Source organism: Bufo gargarizans, chromosome 2 (genome assembly GCF_014858855.1).
Source record: "Bufo gargarizans isolate SCDJY-AF-19 chromosome 2, ASM1485885v1, whole genome shotgun sequence".
Classification (NCBI taxonomy): domain Eukaryota; kingdom Metazoa; phylum Chordata; class Amphibia; order Anura; family Bufonidae; genus Bufo; species Bufo gargarizans.
The window spans coordinates 68,028,169-68,054,405 of NC_058081.1; the positions used below are offsets into that span (position 1 = coordinate 68,028,169).

The 26,237-nt window shown below is 46.4% G+C and overlaps 1 protein-coding gene across 3 annotated transcripts in view; it reads left to right on the forward strand.

Moving 5' to 3' along the window:
- The window catches only part of ADGRE5 (adhesion G protein-coupled receptor E5), a 186,250-nt gene that overhangs the window by 141,610 nt on the left and 18,403 nt on the right, over positions 1 to 26,237 (forward strand). For all 3 annotated transcript variants that reach the window (XM_044279123.1, XM_044279122.1, XM_044279124.1), the window contains 4 exons: positions 4,594 to 4,695; positions 6,139 to 6,329; positions 9,425 to 9,583; positions 11,357 to 11,548. In XM_044279123.1, coding sequence (XP_044135058.1) covers positions 4,594 to 4,695; positions 6,139 to 6,329; positions 9,425 to 9,583; positions 11,357 to 11,548 — 644 coding nt within the window. The remainder of the gene's footprint in view (positions 1 to 4,593; positions 4,696 to 6,138; positions 6,330 to 9,424; positions 9,584 to 11,356; positions 11,549 to 26,237) is intronic.

Genomic DNA, 26,237 nt, shown 5'->3' on the forward strand with positions numbered 1-26,237 from the left:
CGCTAGTTCGTGCCACGTGTCCAGCTTGGACACCCAATAGTTGTAAAGTTGTAAGGCACAGAGAGATCATTGAGGATGCAGATACGGTCATCTTCCAAAAGTTTTCCCTCCTTGTGACAGTAGGCTGGGCATCAGGGTGAGGGTGCTGGCGTAGTGTCATGAAACTGTCCCAAGCCTTGGAGAGTATTGCCTTGCCTCTGTCGGAACTGCTGTGTGTTCCCCTCGTCTCCCCTCTTCGGTTGCCCAAAGAACTACGTACTCTGCCGCCAGCGCTGTCATCTGGAAATTTTTGGAGCAATTTTTCCACAAGGACCTTCTGGTATTGCACCATTTTGCTAGTCCTCTCCACCACAGGAATGAGAGATGAGAAGTTCTCTTTGTAGCGGGTGTCGAGAAGGGTGAACAACCAGTAATCGGTGTTGGCCAAAATGCGTACAACGCGAGGGTCACGGGAAAGGCAGCATAACATAAAGTCAGCCATGTGTGCCATAGTCCCAACAGACAAGATTTTGCTGTCCTCATCAGGAGGATGACTCTCAATCTCCTTCCTCCTTATCTGCCCATCCACGCTGAACAGATGGAATTAACCTGCTATTGGTACTACCCTCTGTAGCGGAGGCAACCGTCTCCTGCTCCTCCTCATCCTTATCCAATTCATGCTGAGAAGACGAAATGAGGGTGGTCTAGCTATCACCCTGTGTACTGTCTTCCCCCATTTCCACCACTTCCACATGCAAAGCATCCGCCTTCATTGTGAGCAGCCAGCGTTTTAGTAGACACAGAAGCGGGATGGTTACTGTTTTAATAGCACATTTAATAATAGCGGCATCACCGCTTACCATCTGTGTTGATTCCTCAAAGTTGCGTAAAACCTAACAGAGGTAAGACATCCATGCCCACTCATCGCTTGTGAAGAGCGGCAGCTGACTCGATAGACGACGACCATGTTGCAGCTGGTATTCCACTACTGTCCTCTGCTACTCACAAAGCCTGGCCAACATGTTCCAGCGCGTGCTCACGTCGCACAGCAGTCGGTGAGCTGGCAATTGCAAGCGCTGCTGCAGCACTGCCAAACCGGTGGCATCTGTAGATGACTTTCGGAAATGTGCACACACATGCTGCACCTTCCCCAGTAGCTCAGGCAAATTGGGGTAGGTTTTGAGAAACGGCTGAACCACTAAGTTTAACACGTGAGATAGGCATGGTATGTGTATGAGCTTGCTGAGCGAGCTCCAACGCCGCCACCAATTTTCAGCCATTATCAGACACAACCATGCCTGGTTGTAGGTTGAGTGGCGAGAGCCGCAGCTTAGTCTGATCCCTTATACCCTGCCACAGCTCTGCAGTGGTGTGCTGTTTGTCACCTAAGCAAATAAGTTTCAGCACGGCCTGTTGCTGCTTCCCCACTGCAGTGCTAGACTGCTTCCAGCTACTGACTAATGGCAATCCTTGGCGTCGGTAGCACCTGTGCCATCCCAGGGTACGACTAGCTCCCGGCCTTCACAACGTTCACTCAGTGTGCCGTCAGGGAAATTTAGCGTCCCTGGCCACAAGCACTTGTCCATGTGTCAGTCGTTAAGTGGACCTTCCCAATAACTGCGTTGGTCATGGCACGGGTGATGTTACGGGACACATGCTGGTGTAAGGCGGGGACGGAACACCGGGAAAAATAGTGGCGGCTGGGGACTGAGTAACGAGGGACGGCCACCGCCATCAGGCTGCGGAAAGCCTCAGTGTCCACAAGCCTAAATGGCAACATTTCCAGGGCCAGCCATTTAGAAAGGTGCACTTTTAGTGCTATGGACTGTGGGTGGGTGGCTGGGTATTTGCGATTTCGTTTAAAGGCCTGGGGTATGGACATCTGTACACTGCGCTGGGACACAGAAGTGGATGAGCTAGTTGATGGTTCTTGCGAAGGTCCAGGTACAGGGCGGTAGGCATCCGGGCCTGCGTCTTGGACAAGGGATTGGCCAGCACATAACGCAGGGGAAAAGGAGGTAGTGGTGTGACCCGCAGACACTGATTGTTGACCCAGGCGTTCTGCCCACCTATTATGGTGCTTTGATGCCATGTGGCAGGTCATGCTGGTAGTGGTGAATTTGCTAGTGTTCACGCCCCTGCTCATTTTGGTATGGCACAGGTTGCAAATGACAATTCTTTTATCGTCCACACTTTCATCAAAAAAGCGCCAGGCTGCGGAACACCTACCGTTTGGCAAGAGAGATTTCCGCAAGGGGCTGCTCCAGGGAACAGTTGCGGGCCTGTTTGGTGTGGCCCGCCTTCTCCCTTTTGCCACTCCACCACCTCTTCCAGCCTGTTGTGGTGCTGCGGATCCCTCCCCCTCTGTACTGCTGTCCTCGCTCGGCTTGCCACCTTCTCAGGTTGGGTCAGTGATTTCATCGTCCACCACCTCCTCTTCCACTTCCTCACTCTGGTCATCCTCCTGAGTTGTTGAACTAACAATAACCTCACTTATTTACAACTGTGTCTAAGGCCTTCTGCACACGACAGGTTTTTTTCCCCGTTTACTGGCCGTTTTTTGCGTTCCGTATACGGTCCGTATACCAAACCATTCATTTCAATGGTTCCGCCAAAAAAACGGAATGTACTCTGTATGCATTCCATTTCCGTATTTCCGTTTTTCCGTTTAAACATAGAACATGTCCTATTATTGCCCGAAAATCACGTTCCGTGGCTCCATTCAAGTCAATGGGTCCGGAAAAAAACGGAAAACACATATGGAAATGCATCCGTATGTCTTCCGTTTCCGTTCCGTCTATTGAAAATGTTATGCCCAGCCCAATTTTATCTATGTAATTACTGTATACTGTATATGCCATATGGAAAAATGGAACATAAACGGAAACAAAAAACGGACCAACAGATCCGTGAAAAACGGACCGCAAAACACTGAAAAGCCATACGGTCGTGTGCAGGAGGCCTAATACTCATTATCAACATCTTGAGACACTAATTGCTGTTCCCCACTGTCATCTTCTTCTGACTGTGGATGCTCAAGAGTTTGGGAATCGGAGCACAAGATCTCCTCATGTCCCTCTTCAATCGGGCTTGGCGAGAGGCCCAAATTAAATAATGGTGATGAAAAGAGCTCTTTGGAATATCCGAGTGTGGGATCACTTGTTTGCCAAGATTCTCTATGGTGAGAAGAAGGAGTATCAGGGTAAGGATTCTGTTAACCAGACTATTGGCTACTGAGACTGAACTGGAAGACAGGGTGGTGCTTAACCGACTGGAAACATTATCTGCTGCAATCCAACCGACCACCTGGTCGCACTGGTGTGACGTCGAGAGTGGTGTCCTGCACCGCCCTGCAAACTGGGAGATAAAGCTAAGTATCGTGGATGAGTGTGTTTCTTGTGTTCTGGCAGCAGGCACAGTTTCACCGCGCACATGGCCATGGCCTCTGCGTGCACTATCAGCAGCACAGCCACTTCCCCGTCCCTTACTGCTCGCCTTCCACATATTAAATGGTATATATGCTTGCAAGTATGTCACACGTACAGTAGCGCAGGTTTTGTAAGTGTTTGCGCAAATAAATTAGACTGAATGTCACAGATTTTTTTTTTGTGTAGCAGCCAACAAACGTGTGGGGAGGAGACTCGAGCATCACGCTCGAGCACAAGCAGTATTCGGCCGAACACTGCAATGTGCCGCGCATCGCGATGCTCAAGCCGAACTGGTGTTCGGCCGAGCATGTTCGATCAACACTAGCTCATACTCCGTGCAGAATAAATCATGTTTTGAATATTTTGTTTCCATTTTTTAATCACTTGCATATCATTATCATGTCTATCAATACTGTGATTTCAATAAATCCATGACTTTTCCTTCTTGGTGTTGCATTTTCTATGTTGAGGAGTATATTTTAGGACTAGTGGCCAGTGCAATAAAATATGTTTAACGTAACCTAGGTCATTTTCAGATGACACATTCCCTTTAACAAAGGAAATTTGTGCCAAATGCTGATGGTCGCTGTAACTATTAAAGGGGTTATCCAGTGGTAAAATAAAAATGGATCATTGACTTTATCTCAGTACTTACTAATTAAAGGGGTATTCCGGTACAGAAAACCAGCTTATACAGTACTTAAAGACTATGTATACCTTTGGGGGCAATTTTTTTGTTATTGCACTGAACTCATTTTGAGCCAAAAATCATGTTTTTTAAATTTGTCTTTATTAAAATTTTTGAGCCCCTTTCTCTGTACAGCCTTGAGATTCTCTAGTTGCAGGATCTGTATTTTTACTGTGTTCCCTCAGGCAGTTCAGTTGACAGCTCCTTATCTCTGACCTCCTAAACACATATTATAGCTCAATTCTTATCTTACTAATAAGAATGTGGCTTAAATAAGTGTTTATGATCTCTTAGTAATTTAAAGATAAGGGGGAGGGCGTTTATTAAGAACGGCAATTTAGATGCTAGTCCTTTAGTCTCTCTCTGTGCTGCCGGTGGACGCGACAAAGTTATGTGGAGGAGCAGGTGGTGCAATCTACGCCAGCTCCCTTGTACAGATCTCTAATTATTTATATGACAGTGATAAACAAACCCTAACAGTGAGTTATGTTCCCACAGGAATTCTAGTTTCAAGTGGTCCTTCAGATAGTGGCCTACTCTCCATTCAAAGCAAAAAAAGCTACATAAAACTGGATTCTAAAACTGCTGCAGGGGAAACAGGTAAAGAGCATTTCTTCTGTTTGACTTTCAGGACAAAATCACATGTGGGCCCATTATGGTGAATTATGGAGTCTGTAGGAGCCATAGACCCTACAGACTCCATCACATAATTTGTGACGGAGCAAGCCACTGCTGTTTTTTTTTTAATTCCATTAAATAGCATGGATCCAAATTTAAGCCATATGCATGAGTTGTGAGGTGAGAATGTATTGGTACCAAAATATCTGGATCAGACCCTTTGGTACTTTAAGTGCTACCCAAGTCAAGTTGAAAATGGAACATGTAAGCTCTCCTGTGAGTCTTTGATTGCTCATTAACAAGCTCAATAACAGCTATTAAAGGTGACCACAACTGACAAAGGACTAAAGAGCTTATGATCCTTCCTACCCCACACAACAGGCACAAGAGGAACACATGGTCAATAGCGTGCAGTGATGTATAGTCTTGTGTACACTCAGTCTTACCCTTCGGGCCTCGATGCGAGTGCCTTAAACAACAGAACAGTAAAGTCTTTGAAGAAGTGCTGACATTAAACACTGTATATCCGTTCCCACCCTACCAGAAAACATAACGCTGAAAATGCTGCAACATTTGGTGTAGATGTCTTACAGTGAAAGGGTCACTCTAGGTGCTGGGGGAACTGTGCTACTATTAGTATGGGACCAAAGCTTTATTTTATTTATGTCCTACTGGGGATCCTTTGCCCCACCAGAGACAATTATTCTTGAGGCCCAACCACTATATCATCAATGTAGTCTAAGGGTTTTAATCAAAGAAATAAACCCTAGTGGCAAATTAATGGCTCCAAAGGCAGCCAAATGTTTGTTTGTTTTTTCTCCAGGACTTTTGTGGTCCACTCCACTATGGTATTACAGCTTGGGCCCTGGTACTCTGGTAGGCCAGTCCAACCCTGATAGCTGACATCAGATACCACTTAGTTTACTTCTTTTGGCTCTATGTACAGCTAGATTTTATCTTGCACACTAGGTAACATTTTAATCCAATTCCCATTTTGTTCCAATATGAATCTCTTGGAACATCTTCATCTGTCCAAAAGTACACTAAGGGAATACACTCCTTCCACCTACTGTACCATACAAATTACAATCTTAAAGGGTTGTCCTCTGACAATAATGTGAGTTCAGGGTGACTTCAATCTTAGATGTTGTCCTCTGACAATAATGTCACTTCAGGAGATACAGACCCTCAGTAATCATTTGTGATCTGTGTGTGAACCCAATAGTCTTTAGCTTTGTTTTTACTTTATATTGTTTTTATGTGAGAGGCACTTTTCAGGTGCTCTGTCTAAAAGCTGGCGGGTCTGAACCCCCAAATATGAATTCAAAATTCCTTAATAAAGTAATTGAAAATGGGTTTTGCAAACCATAAAGTTTTTAGCTGATGTCATTGAGATCAGTTGTTTTGTCCCTTTTTCATCTATAGGTGTAGCATTACTAGGATGCCTAGAGTATACTAATATCAGTCACATTCTGGAAGGTGCCGATCTTTTGGGAGAAAAATCAAAACGTAAACGTTTTAAAATGGTCTCCCCTGTGGTCAGTGTCTTCCTTGGCATCAGTAACACTTCGAGTCTTAGACATCCAGTGTCAATGAGATTGAACTTCACAGATGAGGTAAGCATTTTCTATCTTCACCCCCATGACACGCATTGTCTAATAAGTTTAAATTATTATATATCCTCATGGAAAATTTTCTTGGAGAAACCATCAAAGTTAAAGGGGTTGTCTGACTTCAGCAAATGGCATTTATCATGTAGAGGAAGTTTATACAAGGCACTTACTAATGTATTGTGATTCTCCATATTTCTTCCTATGCTGGTTGTATTCATTTTTACATCGCATTTGCACGACTCGTTTCTATGGTTATGGCCACCCTGCAATCCAGCAGCAGTGGTCGTGCTTGCACACTATAGAAAAAGGGGCTAGCCTATGTGCGCTACCTCATATCTGGTCACCAGAGAGGCCGGCACTTTTTCCTATAGTGTGCAAGCACGACCACCGCTAATTGATTTCAGGGTGGTTGTATCCATCGAAACGAGCAGTGTATAATGTGATGGAAAAATTAATCCAGTCAGCACAGGTAGCAATATGGATAATCACAACATGTTAGTAAGTGCCTTGTATTAACTTCCTCCAAATGATAAATGCGACTTGCGGAAGTGAGACGACCCCTTTTAGGAGCGTGCACACCATCTACCTGGTTCCATACAAGCGATTTCTTCAAAAACACATACACATCAGTGTAGTTTATAATCATATGTAGGAAGGCTGGATATACAACTGGAATCATACCGGGCTACTTTACTCAAATCAGCACTCTGTGCTTGTAACCAAATTGTGTGTTCCTTTATGTATATAAAATATATGAATTAATTAATGGACATGAATGGATTTTATGATACAATCTAAATTATCGTCTAGAACCAGACTGCCAAGGTGCTGCTATGTAGGGAAAAACAGTTAAAGGGTCTGTCTTGCTGGTGAATTGTTTTCTTACAAGGATTAGAAAAGCCTAAAACAAACAAAAGAAGTCATATTCACCTCACCGATTCCCCCATTGCTTCCATTCTGCACTTCCCAGGTCCCTCACGGGTCTCTACTTCCTGGTTGCTCTTGACTGGTCAATCACTGACTGAGGGAAGTTAAGTGGGACCCAGCAGCCCACCTTAATAATCATATCTGGCCTGCAGAAGAAAACTTACAATACACTTAGGCCTCTTTCAGACGGGCGTTGCGGGAAAATGTGCGGGTGCGTTACGGGAACACCTGCGATTTGTAATGCGATTGTAATGCGTTTTGCACTCGCGTGAGAAAAATCGCACGTGTTTGGTACCCAAACCCGAACTTCTTCACTGAAGTTCGGGCTTGGGACCGGTGTTCTGTAGATTGTATTATTTTCCCTTATAACATGGTTATAAGGGAAAATAATAGCATTCTGAATACAGAATGCATAGTAAAATAGCGCTGAAGGGGTTAAAAATAAATAAATAATAATTTAACTCACCTTAGTCCACTTGCTCGCGTAGCCGGCATCTCCTTCTGTCTTCATCTTAGCTTTTTGTAGCAACAGGACCTCTGGTGACATCACTCCGGTCATCACATGATCCATCACCATGGTAAAAGATCATGTGATGGATCATGTGATGACTGTGACGTCACCAAAAGTCCTTGTTGCTACACAAAGCTATGATCAAGACAGAAGGAGATGCCGGGCTGCGCGAGCAAGTGGACTAAGGTGAGTTTAAAAATTTTTTAATTTTTTTTAACCCCTCCAGCGCTATTGTACTATGCATTCTGTATTCAGAATGCTATTATTTTCCCTTATAACCATGTTATAAGGGAAAATAATAATAATCGGGTCTCCATCCCAATCGTCTCCTAGCAACCGTGCGTGAAAATCGCACTGCATCCGCACTTGCTTGCGGATGCTTGCGATTTTCACGCAACCCCATTCACTTCTATGGGGCCTGCGTTGCGTGAAAAACGCACAAAGAGGAGCATGCTGCGATTTTCACGCAATGCACAAATGATGCGCGAAAATCACAGCTCATGTGCACAGCCCCATAGAAATGAATGGGTCCGCATTCAGTGCGGGTGCAATGCGTTCACTTCACGTGGAACCCTGTCATCAGAGTCTCCTCTTCAAAAAATCCTTCCGCTGTCAGGTTTCTGGTATGATCTATGGGTGGGAGACATCACTTCTACAGTCAATAAAGGGGTAGGTGCTGTGGACGTGGCCATCAGGTGGATTCAGCAGTTTGTGCATGTGCCAGGAAGACGTTGTCCTATCATGGGCTACGGAAGTGACATCCCATAGACCATAGACAGTGGTGTACATAGAGAAGTAAGGGCCCCATAGCAAGGATCAAACCAGGCCCCCCACACAGGACAGAAGGGTTTCTGCCTAAACCCCTTTTAATGACCCTTGGGCCATTTTTCCACTGCCTCAATTGCTTAAAGTTGTTCCTTTAGAGGGTAGAGTCCTGACCAAGTTTTCACCTCCAGTAGAAGAGGAGATAATCCCAACTAAGACTGGGCCCCCTCTTGCCCTGGGCCCCATAGCAGTCGCCTGGTCTGCCGCTATGGTAGTTACGCCCCTGATCATAGACCAGACCATAAACTGGTAAAGGATGGGATGATATCGGATTTCCTAAAGGAGCTTCAGTGACTAGGTTCCTGAGCATCTGATCAATGCAACTTTGAGACAAAAGTATATTGGAAAATTTCTTCTGCAGGAAACATATGATTAATTAACGCGAGATGCTTGGTCCTGCTGAGTCCTGGCCAATGAAAAATATTATTCATTTTTCAAACCAGCACCTGGGTCTAAATTCTTTTTTAATTGCATGTAATTAAAATTTTTGTGTAGTCACTGAGTTATTCAATAAAATCTATCTGTATGGCGCCACCTGCTATTTGTTGTTTTTCTAATGTCTATGTCCAGCTCACTGAGGTGGAAATACATGTTCATTTCCATCCTTCAACTGTCACCAGCTGTGGCATAAAGGACACACTCACTGAGTTGCCAGCTTAAAATCAATCTGGAGCAATGAATGAGGAGATCTCTGGATCCATGTGAGGTACAGGACTGGTCACAGCTTTGTTAGGAAGAGATTGTCATGTACTAATCCTGGGATAATCCCTTTAAGAACTGGACACATTTATGTGCTATCATCCTTCTTCTCAAAAGTAAAATGTTTATTTCGCAGGTAAAGTCCCCAAACATAAGTTGTGTCTCCTGGTCAGTATCAGACAGTAGTTGGACTAGTAAAGGCTGCGTGATGGTGGAAAGGGATAATGATGGAATAATCTGTAACTGCACTCACTTGACCAGTTTTGCCATCCTAATGCTCTTGGATGACTATGAGGTGAGACTCTTGACAACGGTTTTACGATGTAGAATGAAATTATACTTTAATTTAGACTCTTGTACATATGTAAGTGGATATTATGAACATTGGGACAAATTTATTAAGGCCGACGTTTTAGATGCCGGTCTTAATAAAGCCCTAAGTTGGCGGAGGATCCGTCGAAGTTATGAGGAGTTGCCGACCTCTCCATAACTTCGGCGCATTCAGTGCATTCCTTGCTTTCTTACACAGAAAGTGTAGGCGTAGAAAATGGTAAATGAGATGGGCCTGCCGGCCCATCCCCTTCCCCTCCCACAATTTTAGACCTGGCGTGAGTGGGGCGAAGTCGCAGATAGCGGCGCAACTAACCGCTGTGCCGCCATCTGCGCCTGCAATGCGCCTAATATAGGCGTATTTCAATATAATAAATGACCCCCCATAATGCACATCAATAGGATTTTTTTCACTGACATGTCTGTAAATAATAAAAAAATAACAATACACCAAGATAGAAATGTGGGATTGCTGCAAAACTAAGCAAGCAATTATGTCTCAGGCAGATATGTAAATGATTACAGGTGTGGTCTGATTAGACATTGGGGCTTGTCTATAAAAAGTCTCTCAGAGGCTGCTTTTGGGTAGAGTACTTCTTGGTGAGAGATCATTGACTGCTAATGGTGATGGTGGTTTTGACTAACTGCCCGCCATCTAGGCCGTTCTGACCTAGCTGTTAGTAAGTGTTGGGAGCAGTGGTTCCCTTTTGAGATAGATCCTTTATGCCACTTGTCTAGAAAAGTAGTTCTTGAGCCCCACAGATAGGAGGAGTGGAGAAGCAAATGCAGCAGAGCCGGTGAACTGGAGTGACAAAATGTAAAGTTGATGCAGAAAGGTTTCGTTGAAGTAGCGGAGTTGTAGTTGTAGAGAACTCGAGTTGATGTGGTGGAGGGACAGATTTGATGCTGCGGTGTGGCACAGTGATGCAGCAATTTAGCAGAAACAATGTTTTGATGTAATGGAGCAGAAGATGCGGTGTTGCGAGAAGTAGCAGAGTTGAGACAGCAGTGTAGCAGAGTGGAAGCAGTGGTTCTGTGGGACAACCAATGTAGGAGAGTTGCATGTGCTGTGGATCAGAGTCATGGCCAAGAAAGTCCAATGAACAAACATACCGATGTAGTAGAGTTAACGCTCATGCTGTAAGTGAGAGGGTAAGACAATAATCAGGAGGTGCCACCAGATCCGTGTTCAAATAACTTAGCAATGCCATGGCAACCCGAATTACACGAGAGAACGCAATGCTGACCAGAGGTGGAGGAGAGATGCAGCACTGGGCACTGAATCTGGGACAGTTGAGTAAAAGTGTACTATGTATTTGGGGGGCACTATATCTCGTTATGGAGAGTGCCTTAATCGGTATGAGGAGTCTTATACGCCAGGCAATACTCCTCTGGAATTCTGAGAAGAAGGTATGCAAATGAGCTCTTAGCAAGCTCTGCCCATGATGTCACCAGATGTAACGTAGCTATACCTTACATCCGGTGGCATCAGAGGTAGAGCTTCCTAAGAGCTTATTTGCATACCTTGCTAACAGCTAATTTGCATACCTTGCTAACAGTTCATTTGCATACCATGCTAAGAGCTCATTTGCATACCTTCTTCCGAGTGTAGTAGGTATGGCACAGAATCTGAATCTATCAATAACCCAGGCGACGAGGGAGATTCAAGGAGATGCATTTGTTTTCCTATGGTAATATTTTCAGTGATGTAACTTCTTCCTAATATTTTGCATTACAGAGCTGGGCTTTGACACTTGTAACACAAATTGGGCTCTCGATCTCGATCTTCTGTCTTGTACTAGCCATCGTCACGTTTTGCTTTTGCCGCTCTATCCGTGGAACACGTAACACAATTCACATGCATCTGTGTATCAGTCTCTTCTTTGGTAACTGCATATTTCTACTTGGGATCGAAGCAACTCACAATAAGGTAACCAGGTTACATTGATATTGAGCTGTATATTTTCGCCGTGATATATAAAATTGCATTTTACTTAACCACTAGTGTTGGGCGAGCATGCTCGGCCGAACACCATTTTGACTCGTGGTGCTCGAGTCTCCTCCCGCACGTTTGTTGGCAGCCAAAGTGTAGTGTAGGGACAGGAATTGTTTTATTTTTATTTTTTTTAGGCAGGGTTTAGTGTTGAAAAGTGTTAGAGATCCGAAAGTCCTTTAAAGGACTATTGTTTTATCTGGCTGCAATAGATATTATTAGTGCAACCTGCGCTAAATTGCGTGCAATTGTTTGGCTGCTGCTAACAGCGAGATTACCTGCGCTACATCTCCTATATAACGTTTGCGCTAAATATCTGTGACATTCAGTGTAATTTATTTGCGCATACACTTACAAAATCTGCGCTACTGTACGTGTGACATACTTGCAAGCATATATACCATTTAATATGCTCAAGTCGAGCAGTAAGGGACGGAGAAGTGGCCGTGCTGCTGATGGTGCATGCAGAGGCCGTGGCCCTGGACGCGGTGAAACTGTGCCTGCTTCCAGAGCACAAGAAACACACTCATCCACGATACTTAGCTTCATGTCCCAGTTTGCAGGGCGGCGCAGGACACCACTCTCGAAGTCACACCAGTGCGACCAGGTGGTCGGTTGGATTGCAGCAGATAATGCTTCCAGTCGGTTAAGCACCACCCTGTCTTCCACAAAGTCCAGTCTCAGTAGCCAAGAGTCTGGTCAACAGAATCCTCATCCTGATCCTCCTTTCTCCCCCATGGAGATGGAGAATCTTGGCAAACAAGTGATCCCGCACACAGATATTCAGAGGAGCTCTTTTCATTGCCATTCCTTGATTTGGGCCTCTCGCCAAGCCCGCTTGAAGAGGGACATGAGGAGATTTTGTGAACTGATTCCCAAACTCTTGAGCATCCAGTCAGAAGAAGATGACGGTGGGGAACGGCAATTAGTGTTTCACGAGGTGGATGATGATTATGAGACACAGTTGTCAATAAGTGAGGTTCTTGTTAGGTCAACAAGTAAGGAAGTGGAAGAGTTGGTGGTGGACCATGAAATCACTGACCCAACCTGGGAAGGTGGCAAGCCGAGCGAGGACAGCAGTACAGAGGGGGAGGTATCCGCAGCACCGCAACAGGCTGGAATGAGCAGTGGGTGGCAAAATGGAGAAGGCGGGCCACACCAAACATGCCTGCAACTGTTCCCCGGAGCACTTCCTTGCGGCAGTCTCCCTTGCCAAGGGCTAGGTGTTCCACAGTCTAGCGCTTTTTTGAGGAAAGTGCAGAAGATAAAATAATTGTCATTTACAACCTGTGCCGTACCAAAATGAGCAGGGGTGTGAACACTAGCACTCACCACCACCAGCATAATCCGCCGCATGGCATCAAAGCACCCTAATTGGTGGGCCGAACGCCTGGGTCCACAATCAGTGTCTGCGGGTCACACCACTGCTTCCTCTTCCCCTGTGTTACGTGCTGGCCAATCCCTTGTCCAAGACGCAGGCCCGGATGCCTCCCGCCCTGCACCTGGACCTTTGCAAGCACCATCAGCTAGCACATCCACTTCTGTGTCCCAGCGCAGTGTACAGATGTCCATACCCCAGGCCTTTGAACGAAAGCGCAAATATCCAGCCACCCACCCACAGGCCATAGGACTAAATGCACACCTTTCCAAATTGTTGGCCCTGGAATTGTTGCCATTTAGGCTTGTGGACACTGAGGCTTTCCGCAGCCTGATGGCGGCAGCCGTCCCTCGTTACTCAGTCCCCAACCGCCACTATTTTTCCTGGTGTTCCGTCCCCGCCTTACACCAGCATGTGTCACGTAACGTCACCTGTGCCCTGACCAACGCAGTTATTGGGAAGGTCCACTTAATGATTGACACACGGACAAGTGTTTTTGGCCAGGGACTCTACATTTCCCTGACGGCACACTGGGTGAACGTTGTGGAGGCCGGGAGCGAGTCAGACCCTGGGATGGCACAGGTGCTACCAACGCCAAGGATTGTGGGCCCTACTTCCATCAGGATTTCCAACACCACCTACATTACTGGCTGCAACCTCCCTTCTCCACCTCCTCCTCCACTTCCACCTCTGAATTCTCATCTTGCAGCACCAGTCAGCCATCAGTCAGTAGCTGGAAGCAGTGTAGCACTGCAGTGGGGAAGCGGCAACAGGCCGTGCTGAAGCTAATTTGCTTAGGTGACAAACAGCACACCGCCACAGAGCTGTGGCAGGGTATAAGGGACGATACTGAGCTGTGGCTCTCGCCACTCAAGCTGCGACCAGGCATGGTTGTGTCTGATAATGGCCGTAACTTGGTGGCGGCTTTGGAGCTCGGCAAGCTCAAAAACATACCATGCATAGCCCACATGTTCAACTTAGTGGTTGATCGGTTTCTCAAAACCTACCCCAATTTGCCTGAGCTACTGGTGAAGGTGCGCCACGTGTGTGCACATTTCCGAAAGTCATCTACAGCTGCAATTGCCAGCTCAAGACTGTTGTGCGACGTGAGCATGCCCTGGAACTCCACGTTCCACATGTTGGCCAGGCTTTGTGAGCAGCAGAGGGCAGTAGTGGAATACCAGCTGCAACATGGTCGTCGCCTTTCCAGTCAGCTTGCGCTCTTCACAAGCGATGAGTGGGCATGGATGTCTTACCTCTGTGAGGTTTTACGCAACTTTGAGGAATCAACACAGATGGTGAGCGGCAATACCGCTATTATCAGCGTAACCATCCCACTTCTGTGTCTACTGAAACGCTCGCTGCTCACAATGAAGGCGGATGCTTTGCATGTGGAAGAGGTGGAAATGGGGAAAGACAGTACACAGGGTGATAGCCAGTCTTCTCAGCGCAAATTGGATGATGATGAGAATGAGCAGGAGACGGTTGCCTCCGCTACAGAGGGTAGTACCCATAGCAGGTTTATTCCATCTGTTCAATGTGGATGGGCCGAAGAGGAGGAAGAGGATGAGGAGATTGAGTGTCATCCTCCTGACACTCAAATGAAAATAAAAGCTGAGAAATGTTTTTTTTCCACAATAATGTCTCTTGTACATCGTCTTATTATCTTTTGGGAGACACCTATGTCATTTCCCATCAAAAAATTACTTGCTGGTTGAATAAAAGTAACTTTAAGTCAAACTTTTCCAGTGGTATGAATAATTATGGGCAGCACTGTATTTATAGGATAACTGTCATATTTTCATAAAAAAAATCAAATTTTAGCATATGTTACTGCTGCAGCAGCATTATGCATAAAGCAATCTTTAGTTTCTTCACATACCACTGTTTTCCTTGAGTTTCCCCCCTAGTTATGGCTGTTTTGAATCCTACATTATGAGGAACTTCTCAAGATGGCTCCACTGCCAGTTCTCTGAGGCCAAAACTGCATTCCCTCAGGTCACATACAAACTTGCTGTAGCCAGCAGCTTCCTGCCAGCCAATCAGATTGGATTACTGAGAGACACGCCTCCTCACTCTGAAGCCTAATGCAGGCATGCAGTGTTAAGGACCGCCCCTCTGTCTTCCTAGCCGGAGACAGATGAGCCATTGTAACAGTCTTTTAAGGGAGCAGTGTAAAGGGACAGGAGACGTTATTGAAAGCTGTTATTATAAGGTAATTGCAGATCTTTTGACAATCATTGACAGATTAAGGCCTAGTTCACACGAACGTATGGCTTTTATAGTTTTTTGCGGTCCGTTTTTCACGGATCCGTTGTTCCGTTTGTGAGTTCCGTTGTGTTTCCGTTTCCTTTCCGTTTTTCCGTTCCATTTTTCCATATGCCATGTACAGTATACAGTAATTACATAGAAAAATTGGGCTGGGCATAACATTTTCAATAGAAGGTTCAGAAAAAACTGAACAGATACGGAAGACATACGGATGCATTTCCGTATGTGTTCCGTTTTTTTTGCGGACCCATTGACTTGAATAGAGCCACACTCGCAAAAAAAACGTTCGTGTGAACTAGGCCTAACTCAGGTATACATGCCTAGCTCTAATAAACTAGCAAATAAATAAAAAATGACAGTTACCCTTTATGGCTACTTTCACATTAGCGGCAGCCTTCTCCGGCAGGCTGTTCCGGCGGGTAAACAGCCTGCCGGATCCGTGCTGCCGCTGGGGGTGGGCAGGAGGTCCAGCCGCAGCACGGCAAACATGCCGAGAGGTGGCCGGAGAAGGCTGCCACTAGTGCGAAAGTAGCCTAAGCCACATTCTTATCAGTAAGACAAGGATTGAGCTATAATGAGTGTTTATAATGTCAGGTGGCAGTGATAAGGAGTCCGCCTGCACCTTAGATGACCGAAAAGACAGAAAATCCACAGGCAGCTAGTAGAGCATCTCAGCTATGTACACAAAAAAGGATTCCATATTGTTAATAAAGGCCAATTTAAAAAATGATTTTTAGCCCAAAATAAGTACAATGCAATAATAAAAATAAAAATTGCCCCCAAAGGTATACATGGCCCTTAAGAAGTGTACAGAACTAACTCATTGCCTCAAATTTAGCCCCCTACTGCCTCTATGTTCCAACTAAGGTGCTAGAATAGGTGAGGTTGTAACAGCTCCATATACAGGACACAGCAACCATTGTGTTATTGTGAAACTGTCAATTGTCAATGGCTCTGGATAATGCATATGAATTTGTGCTATGAAACTGTGATTGTGCACTTTATCCGAAGAAGTAAATGCACTTTAAATGAAGTTTTTGTTGTGTCCTTTATATGAAGTGGACTTGCGAGGACTGTGAGTGTCCACTGACACACTCTTACGCAGCTATCAGCATTCTTGGATTTTATTACGTGAGCTCGTAACAGCTCTCGGTTAATGCCTTCTCCTGCCCCTTTGCCCAGCTTCTGGAGCAGAAACAGGTGAAGTTATTATGCAACCCTTCATCACCAATATTGTACTATCTAAATACCCAGGCACAGGCAAAGTGGCTTGTTGGCATCCTGCCTCCTCCAGCAACCAGCACCCGAGGCACATGCCTCATTTGCCTCCCACTAACTGTGCCCCTGTCTAGTACCCGTAAATTGTAATATTACATCTTACAAGAAATACATATAGGCCCCTCTTGAACTCTTTTAGTGAAATCACCATTACCACCTCCTCCGGCAGAGAGTCCCATAGTCTCACTGCTCTTACCTGTATAAAAAGCCCTGCTCATTTCGCCACCCAAAAAAACATAATGAAAAGTTATCAAAAAGTTGTGCATATCCCAAAATGGTACCAATGAAAAGTATACCTCATCCCAAAAAAACACTCTCTCACGTAAAAAACACTCTCTCATCCCAAAAAAACACTCTCTCATCCCAAAAAAACACTCTCTCACGTACCGTCAATGGAAAAATAAAAATATACTTAAAAAAAAAAAAATCTGTATATCTAAAGTCGCCACCAAAAAAAAGGTCACACACTAATATTTCGTTGTACCGCCTTTAGCTTTGATTACGGCACGCATTCGCTGTGGCATTGTTTCGATAAGCTTCTGCAATGTCACACGATTTATTTCCATCCAGTGTTGCATTCATTTTTCACCAAGATCTTGCATTGATGATGGTAGAGTCTGACTGCTGCGCAAAGCCTTCTCCAGCACATCCCAAAGATTCTCAATGAGGTTAAGGTCCGGACTCTGTGGTGGCCAATCCATGTGTGCAAATGATGTCTCATGCTCCCTGAACCACTCTTTCACAATTTGAGCCCGATGAATCCTGGCATTGTCATTTTGAAATATGCCCGTGCCAACAGGGAAGAAAAAATCCATTGATGGAATAACCTGGTCATTCAGTATGTTCAGGTAGTCGCTGACCTCATTCTTGGGGCACATACTGGTGCTGAACCTAGACCTGACCAACTGCAGCAACCCCAGATCATAGCACTGCCCCCACAGGCTGGTACAGTAGGCACTAGGCATGATGGGTGCATCACTTCATCTACTTCCTCTCTTCTTACCCTGATGCGCCCATCACTCTGGACTCCTCAGACAACATGACCTTCTTCCATTGCTCCAGAGTCTAATCTATATGCTCCCTAGCAAATTGAAGCCTTTTTTTCTGGTTTGCCTCACTGATTAGTGGTTTTCTTACGGCTACACAGCTGTTCAGTCCCAATCCCTTGAGTTCCCTTCGCATTGTGTGTGTGGAAATGCTCTTACTTTCACTATTAAACATAGACCTGAGTTCTACTGTTGTTTTAATTCGATTTGGTTTCACCAAACGTTTAAGTGATCGCCGATCACGATCATTCAGGATTTTTTTCCCGCCACATTTCTTCCTCGAATACGATGGGACCCAACTATCCTTCCAGTGTTTAATAATGCGTTGGGCAGTTCTTAACCAATTTTAGTAGTTTCTGCAATCTCCTTAGATGTTTTCTCTGCTTGATGCATGCCAATGATTTGACCCTTCTCAAACAGACTGATATATTTTCCACGACCACGAGATGTGTCTTTCGACATGGTTGTTTAAGAAATGAGAAGCAACTCATTGCACCAGTTGGGGTTAAATAACTTATTGTCAGCTGAAAGATAATCGCCCATGCTGTAATTATCCAATAGGGAGGCTCATACCTATTTACTTAGTTAAATCCAGGTGGCGACTTTTTTTTTTTGACAGGCAGTGTATATAAATTTGGTATCACTGGAATCATAACGACCTGCAGAATAAGGGCTAATGCAGGGGCATAGCTATAGGTGAAACAGGGGAAGCGGCTGCTTTGGAGCCCAGACCCACAAGGGGCCCCCTCAGGAGGACTGAAAGAGTTTATTGTCAGGGTCCTCCTCAACACAATGACATTATATATAGTGACGCTGTAGGAAATGGACGAGGCCTCCTAGGCACGACAATTTCTGAAGACCTATCCTGGTATCCCAACATCTCGTGCATCATAAAGAAGGCTCACCAGCAGCTCTATTTCCTTCGACAACTGAGGAAGTTCGGCATGGCTCAGGACCTACTGAAGTCCTTCTACTCCTGTACCATCGAGTCGGTATTGTGCTCGTCCCTTCTGGTGTGGTATGCCGGCTCATCAGCCAGTGACAAGCGCAAACTACAAAGGGTCATCAGCTCGGCGGAGAGAACTACTCGACTGCCACTACCACCCCTTGACTCTATCTTCTCCAACAGACTGCGCTCCAGGGCTCTGAAAATATTCAATGACCACTCCCATCCGGGCCATCATCTCTTCAGACGTCTAAAGTCCGGCCGCAGGTATCAGGCCATCCCTGCAAGGACATCGAGGAGGCTGAACACTTTCTTCCTAACGGCCGTCAGACTGCTGAACTCATCACGCCCCATCTCCCGCCCATAATCCCTCCCTCGCCCCTAATGTGCCCATTGCTTAACCCCCCCCCCCTTCCACCCCCTAGTTACTATGCCTGTACCTGTGCCTAACCCAATTCCGAGCACGATCGACTGTGTCGTGTTTGGCGAATAAAGCTAATTCTGATTCTGATGAGTGCTCAATCTTGATTAGCCACAGGAGTGGGGGGTTGCAAAGAAGTTGCTGGGGAAGGGCCCCCTTTAAAAATGTGCTATAGGGCCCAGTGAGATGTAGTTACGCCACTGGGCACCTGCACACAACCGTTTTTTCTTTCCGTGTCCATTCTGTTATTTTTTTCAGCCCATATGCAGAACCATTTACTTCAATAGGTCTGAAAAAAAAATATATGTTAGGCGGAAGCAAAATTATTGCCTTATAGTCCAACACCAGCATCTGGTTGTGTGCAGTGGTCTATTATAGTTAGGCTTCATGCACACGACCGGTGTTTGGGTCTGCATCCAAGCCGCATTTTCTGTGGCTCGGATGCAGACCCATTCACTTCAATGGGGCCGCAAAAGATACTGACAGCACTCCATGTGCTGTCCGCATCCGTTGCTCCGTTCTGTTCTATTCTTGTCCATTTGGCAGACAAGAATAGGCATTTCTATAATAGGCTGCCTGTTCTGTTCCGCAAATTGCGGAACACACACGGGTGACATCCGTGTATTGCGGATCCGCAATCTGCGGTCCATAAAACACGGCACGGTCTTGTGCGTGAGCCCTTATAGGTACAGTAGTTGTGACTGGTTCCCTTAGCCAGGGAGGGCCCACAGGCATCCCGTACTGCACTTACACTGATCAGGCAGCGCACTCCAGAATTGTTCTGCCCGACCATACAGAGAACTGTGCAGCCATACAGTTTCAGCAACACAGTTCTCTCTATCCCTTTCCTGTACTCATCTCACACAGGAAACAGCCACAGCAATGCTGGACTAGACTGTATGGGCTGTAGGTGTAGAAGCGTATGCACAATTGTCGCTTACGAAGCCGAACTTGAGCTTCGGCGCCTGCATCGCTACTTGGAGAAGCTGTGCAGGGCCATGTTTTTCAGGGCTAGGCTAAATGTGGAGCCCTCTCAATCAACAGGCAGATAGATACTTCTGTTGGGAACACCCCTCGCAGGTAAAGAACTCCTGCTGATGAGACAAATCGATTCCTTAGAATCAATTCGCCCATCCTTAGTTAAAGTGGTTGTCCAAGTTATATTTATTGATGAACTATCCTGAGGATAGGTCATCAATATCAGATCAGCGGGGTTCCGCGGATCAGCTGTTTAAAGCAAAGGTGTGTCTGTGCCAGTGCTGCCTCCTCTTCATTGTTTACCTGCTCGCCGTTGCATCGACTGCAGTGAGCAGGTGTAATTACACCAAAGCTGACCCTTCCATTCATTTCAATGGGACGGCTCGTTCCTATACATTTGTGTGTAGTCTCCATTACCACCATCTGTCCTGTCCCTCCTCTCTGTAATTAATGTCTCCTCATGAAATCCATTCCTGCATAGACTGAGTTAAACATCTTATCATCTGTATTCAGGATCATAATCCCTGACAGGTAGAGCAGTTAGGAGGACGAGGCAGCTCTTTACCTCAGTGTCCTGAAGTAACTTGTGTGATTAGGACAGGTTTTGAGTAGTGTTGATCAAGCACCGTACTGCTCGGCCGAACACATCGGCATGTCCAGGTGCTCGACCGAGCACCCAAGTATAATGGAAGTCAATGGGAGAACTCGAGCATTAAACCAGGTACCCCCTGCTCTGAAGAGGGGAAGGTACCTGGTTCATAGGAAAATGTCAGAAATTGATGGAAACACCACCAAAATGGTTCTGGAACAGCATGGAGTGGATGTCTGGATACAGCTTGGACTCGCAGGTCGCTGCTGGGAACGATGTTGTCCGAATAGTACGGCACTTTTACAGACTGACACTATACGTACAAAACCGAAGAAAAAAAAGATTTCAGAGGAAAAATTGATAGGAAACATTCTTTCCTGTATATTTACTTGTATATAAAGTGCAAGTGCTGCCAAAAATTACAAGGAAAAGGCACTCTGATACAACCTGTATATCACATAATGGAGGCCCTCATTCATTGTGGTATAATTGTTAAGGTAGTGGGACTCCTACACTCATAAAGCCTATGCACTAAGGGAAAGGGCTGCAAAAAATTACAAGGAACTGGCACCCCAATACACCCTTTGTTACACATAAAGGAGGGCACCATACACACCCTTGAAAAATTATGTTTGATGGCCTGCTGGTGACCCTTTGGATCAAGGGCCTGCTGATCTGACCATCTAAAACATTATAGGTGAGGGCCTGCTGCCACTTTAGTGACTCTACTTAACCTGGGGCCAATCGCACATCCCTGTGACGGCGACGATCCATTCGGATGTCTGGCCTATCAACTTTTGATATTATTGTCAGTGCAAACCATTGTAACTATTGGTAACGGGGAATCAGTGTTTGATTCCGGAGAGGGAGCTACGGCTACAACATCCAAGCAAGGCAGCATGCGTGCAAATTATCTATTAGATATAATTAGGTGAGGGCCTGCAGGTGAGCTGACCCAGGAAAAGATTTTAGGTGCGGGCCTGCAGGTGAGCTGACCCTGTAAAAGATTTTAGGTGCGGGCCTGCAGGTGAGCTGACCCTGTAAAAGATTTTACGAGCAGGCCTGCTGGTAAGCTGACCCAGTAAAAAATTATATACGAGTGCCTGCTGGTGAGCTGACCCTGTAAAACATTATATGCAAGGGCCTGCAGGTGAGCTGACCCTCTAAAAACTTATATGCGAGGGTCTTTAGGTGAGCTGACCCTGTAAAAGATTTGAGGTGCGGCCCTGCAGGTGAGCTGACCCTCTAAAAAATTAAATGCAAGGGCTTTCAGGTGAGCTGACCCTGTAAAAGATTTGAGGTGCGGGCCTGCTGGTGAGCTGACCCTGTAAAAGATTTTAGTTGCGTGCCTGCTGGTGAGATGACCCTGTAAAATATTTGAGGTGCGGGCCTGCTGGTGAACTGACCCAGTAAAAGATTGTAGGTGAAGGCCTGCTCGTGAGCTGACCCTCTAAAAAATTAAATGCGAGGGCCTTCAGGTGAGCTGACCCTGTTAAAGATTTAATTTGCGGGCCTACTGAGGAGCTGACCCTGTAAAAGATTTGAGGTACGGGCCTGCTGGTGAGCTGACCCTGTAAAAGATTTGAGGTGGGGGCCTGCTGGTGAGCTGACCCAGTAAAAGATTATAGGTGAAGGCCTGCTGATGAGCTGACCATCTAAAAAATTAAGTGCGAGGGCCTGCAGCTGAGCTGACCGAATAAAAAAATTATATGCGAGGGCCTGCAGCTGAGCTGACCCTCTAAAAAATGATATGAGAGGGGCTTCAGCTGAGCTGACCCTCTAAAAAATAATATGCGAGGGCCTGCAGCTGAACTGACCCTCTAAAAAATTATATTTGAAGGGGGGGCATGTGACGAATAAGCATGTTGATATGATGGACGAGGAGGAGGAGGATGAGAAAAGGAAGATTCAACCATATACCCTTGTTTGTGGTGGAAGGGGTACAATGTATTCAGTACATTATAAACAACACATTTAAAGTGCCTGTATGTTCAGCCGCTTTCCTCGAGAAGTCATGGTCAATCCAGGCCTTGTTCATTTTTATAAGAGTCAACCTGTCAGCATTTTAGGGTTGACAGTCGGATATGCTTATCTGTTTTAATGCCACCAGCAGCACTACATACACGCTCAGACATAACGCTGGCGGCAGGGCAAGCCAGCACCTCCAAAGCGTAGAGCGCCAGTTCGTGCCACGTGTCCAGCTTGGACACCCAGTAGTTGTAAGGCACTGAGGGATCATTGAGGACGCTGACACGGTCTGCTATGTACTCCTTCATCATCTTCCATAATTTTTCTCTCCTTGTGACAGTAGTCCGCGCATTAGGGTGAGGGTGCTGGCGGGGTGTAATCAAACTGTCCCAGGCTTTGGAGAGTGTTGCCCTGCCTCTGTTGGAACTGCTGTGTGTTCCCCTGCCTCTGTTGGAACTGCTGTGTGTTCCCCTTGTCTCCCCTCCTCAGTTGGCCAAGGAACTATGGACTCTGCTGCCAGCGTTGTCAGATGGAAATTTTTGGAGCAATTTTTCAACAAGGATCTTCTGGTGTTGCACCGTTTTGCTCATCCTCTCCACCAGAGGAATGAGAGATGAGAAGTTCTCCTTATAGCGGGGGTCGAGAAGGGTGAACAACCAGTAATCCGTGTTGTCTAAAATGCGTATAACGCACGGGTCACAGGAAAGGCAGCCTAACATGAAGTCAGCCATGTGTGCCAGAGTACCAACAGGCAAGACTTCACTTTCGTCCTTAGGAGGATTACTCTCAATCTCCTCATCCTCTTCCTCTACTTCTGTCCACCCACGCTTAACAGATGGAATTAAACTTTCATGGGTACTACCCTCTGTAGTGGAGGCAACCGTCTCCTGCTCCTCCTCTTCATCGTCCAATTTGCGCTGAGAAGATGAACTGAGGGTGGTCTGGCTATCACCCAGTGTAATGTCTTCCCCCATTTCCACCTCTTCCACGTGAAAAGCTCTGCGGCGGTGTCCTCTTTGTCCCCTAAGCATAGCAGCTTTAGCAAGGTCTGTTGCCGCTTCCCCACTGCAGTGCTACACTACTTCCAGCTACCGACTGATGACTGACTGGTGCTGCAGGTTAATTCGGAGGTGGAAGTGGAGGAGGAGGCATAGGAGGAGGAGAAGTGGGGGTTGGAGCCACTAAAGCAGGTGCTGGCGGAAACCCTGATCGAAGTAGGGCCCTCAATCCTTGGCGTCAGTAGCACCTGTGCCATCCCAGGGTACAACTCGCACCCAGCCTCCACAACATTCACCCAGTGTGCCGTCAGGTAAATGTAGTGTCCCTGGCTGAATGCACTTGTCCATGTGTCCCTGGTTAAGTGGACCTTTCCAGTAACTGCGTTGGTCAGGGCACGTGTGATGTTACGGGAGCTGGGGACTGCGTAATGCGGGGCGGCGGCCGCCGACATCAGCCTGCGGAAAGTCTCAGCGTCCTCTAGCCTAAATGCCAACATTTCCGGGCCAGTAATTTGGAAAGCTGCGCATTTAGTGCTATGGCCTGTGGGTGGGTAGGTGGCTGGGTATTTTCACTTGCGTTCAAAAGCCTGGGGTAAGGACATTTTGACACTGCGCTGGGACACGGAAGTGGATGTGGTTGCTGATGGTGCTTGCAAAGGTCCAGGTGCAGGGCGGGAGGCGTCCGGGCCTGCGCCTTCGACAGGGGATTGGTCAGCACGTAACATAGGGGAAGAGGAGGCAGTGGTGTGACCTGCAGAGACAGATTGTAGACCCAGGCGTTCGTCCCACTTATTACGGTGCTTGGATGTCATGTGGCGGATCATGCTGGTGGTGGTGAGGTTGCTAGTGTTCACACCCCGGCTCATTTTCGTATGGCACAGGTTGCAAACTACTATTCTTTTGTCATCCAAACTTTCTTCAAAAAAGCGCCAGACTGCGGAACATCTACCCCTTGACAAGAGAGATTTACGCAACGTGTAACAGTTGTGGGCCTGTTTGGTGTGGCCCGCCTTCTCCCTTTTGCCACCCCACTGCCTCTTCCAGCCTGTTTCGGTGCTGCAGATCCCTCTTCCTCTGTACTGCTCTCCTCGCTCGGCTTGCCTCTGCTTCCCAGGTTGGGTCAGTGACCTCATCGTCCACTTTCTCACTCTGATCATCCTCCTGATTTGTTGACCTAACCACAACCTCAGTAATTGCCAACTGTGTCTCATCCTCTTCATCAACCTCTTGAGACAGTAATTGCGGTTGACTCATTGGCAACTGTGTCTCATCATCATCCACCTCTTTAAACTCTAATTGCCATTCACCACCGTCATGTTCTTGTGACTGTGAATGCTCAAGAGTTTTGGAATCAGGGCACACGATCTCATGTGCCTCTTCAAGAGTGCTTGGCGAGAGAGCCAAATCAAGTAATGGCGCTGTTTTTCTCATTCGATTGTACTATATCAGATGCATTCTTATATTGGAGCCCTTGTAGGGCAAGTAAAGATTGTACGTCCTTACTGTTGTAAAACCAATAAAAACTATTTTAAAACAAACAAGTAATGGCGCTGAAAAGAGCTCCTCGGAATATCCGAGTGTAGGATCACTTGTTTGGCCACACTGTAAATGGTGGGAGGAAGGAGGATCAGGGTGAGGATTGTGTTGAGCAGACTCTTGGCTACTGAGACTGGACCCCCATAAATGACCCCATTGTAGAAACTACACCCCTCAAGTTAATTAAAACCGATTCTGCGGTTTACAGAAACACCCCACATGTGGTTATAAACTGCTGTATGGGCACACGGCAGGGCGCAGAAGAAAAGGAGCGCCACATGGTTTTTAGATGCCATGTCCCATTTGAAGCGCTGTACAGCCTCAGTGCAGGGCTGATCGAGGTCTCTGAAAGACCTCACAGCTCCTGCACTCTCCTGGCCCCGGCGGTCACATGACCACCGGGCCGGAACAGGAAGCACATAGCTTCGGTGAGTGCTGTGTATACAGCAATCTAGAAGGCAGGGACACCTGGGCACTGTCCCTGCCTTCTCTAAGGGTTGCCCTGCTGTTGCTGACAGCAGGCAACCCGATCTGCAGCTGCACGATTAGCGTGCAGCTGCAGTCTCTGAATGGACGTTCAGGAACGTCCATTCAGAGATATAGAACCCCCTCCCGGACGTTTTTAGTCTATGGGCGGACGGGAGGTGGTTAAAGGGAACCTGTCACCAGGATTTTGTGTATAAAGCTGAGGACATGGGTTGCTAGATGGCCGCTAGCAAATCCGCAATATCCAGTCCCCATAGCTCTGTGTGCTTTTATTGTGTAAAAAAAAAATCGATTTGATACATATGCAAATTAACCTGAGATGAGTCCTGTCCCTGACTCATCTCACACACAGGACTCATCTCAGGTTAATTTGCATATGTACCAAATCGTTTTTTTTACACAATAAAAGCACACAGAGATTTGGGTACTAGGTATTGCGGATGTGCTAGCAGCGATCTAGCAACCCATGTCCTCAGCTCTATACACAAAATTCCGGTGACAGGTTCCCTTTAAGTGCCCAAGATAATTCTTTGCCCAGGGTCCATATGCCCTGGGCAGATTGGCCATAGACCTTACAGAGAAATTTCCCAGTGGGCTGATGTCCAGGGGGCCACCCAAGCCACCATCACTGCCGCTGGCTACACAATAAGCTCTCAGTAGTAATTAACGCTTTGAAATTCTGGTACTCATGTACCCGGCCAGCGACAAGCCCTCCTAAATTCAACTATGTC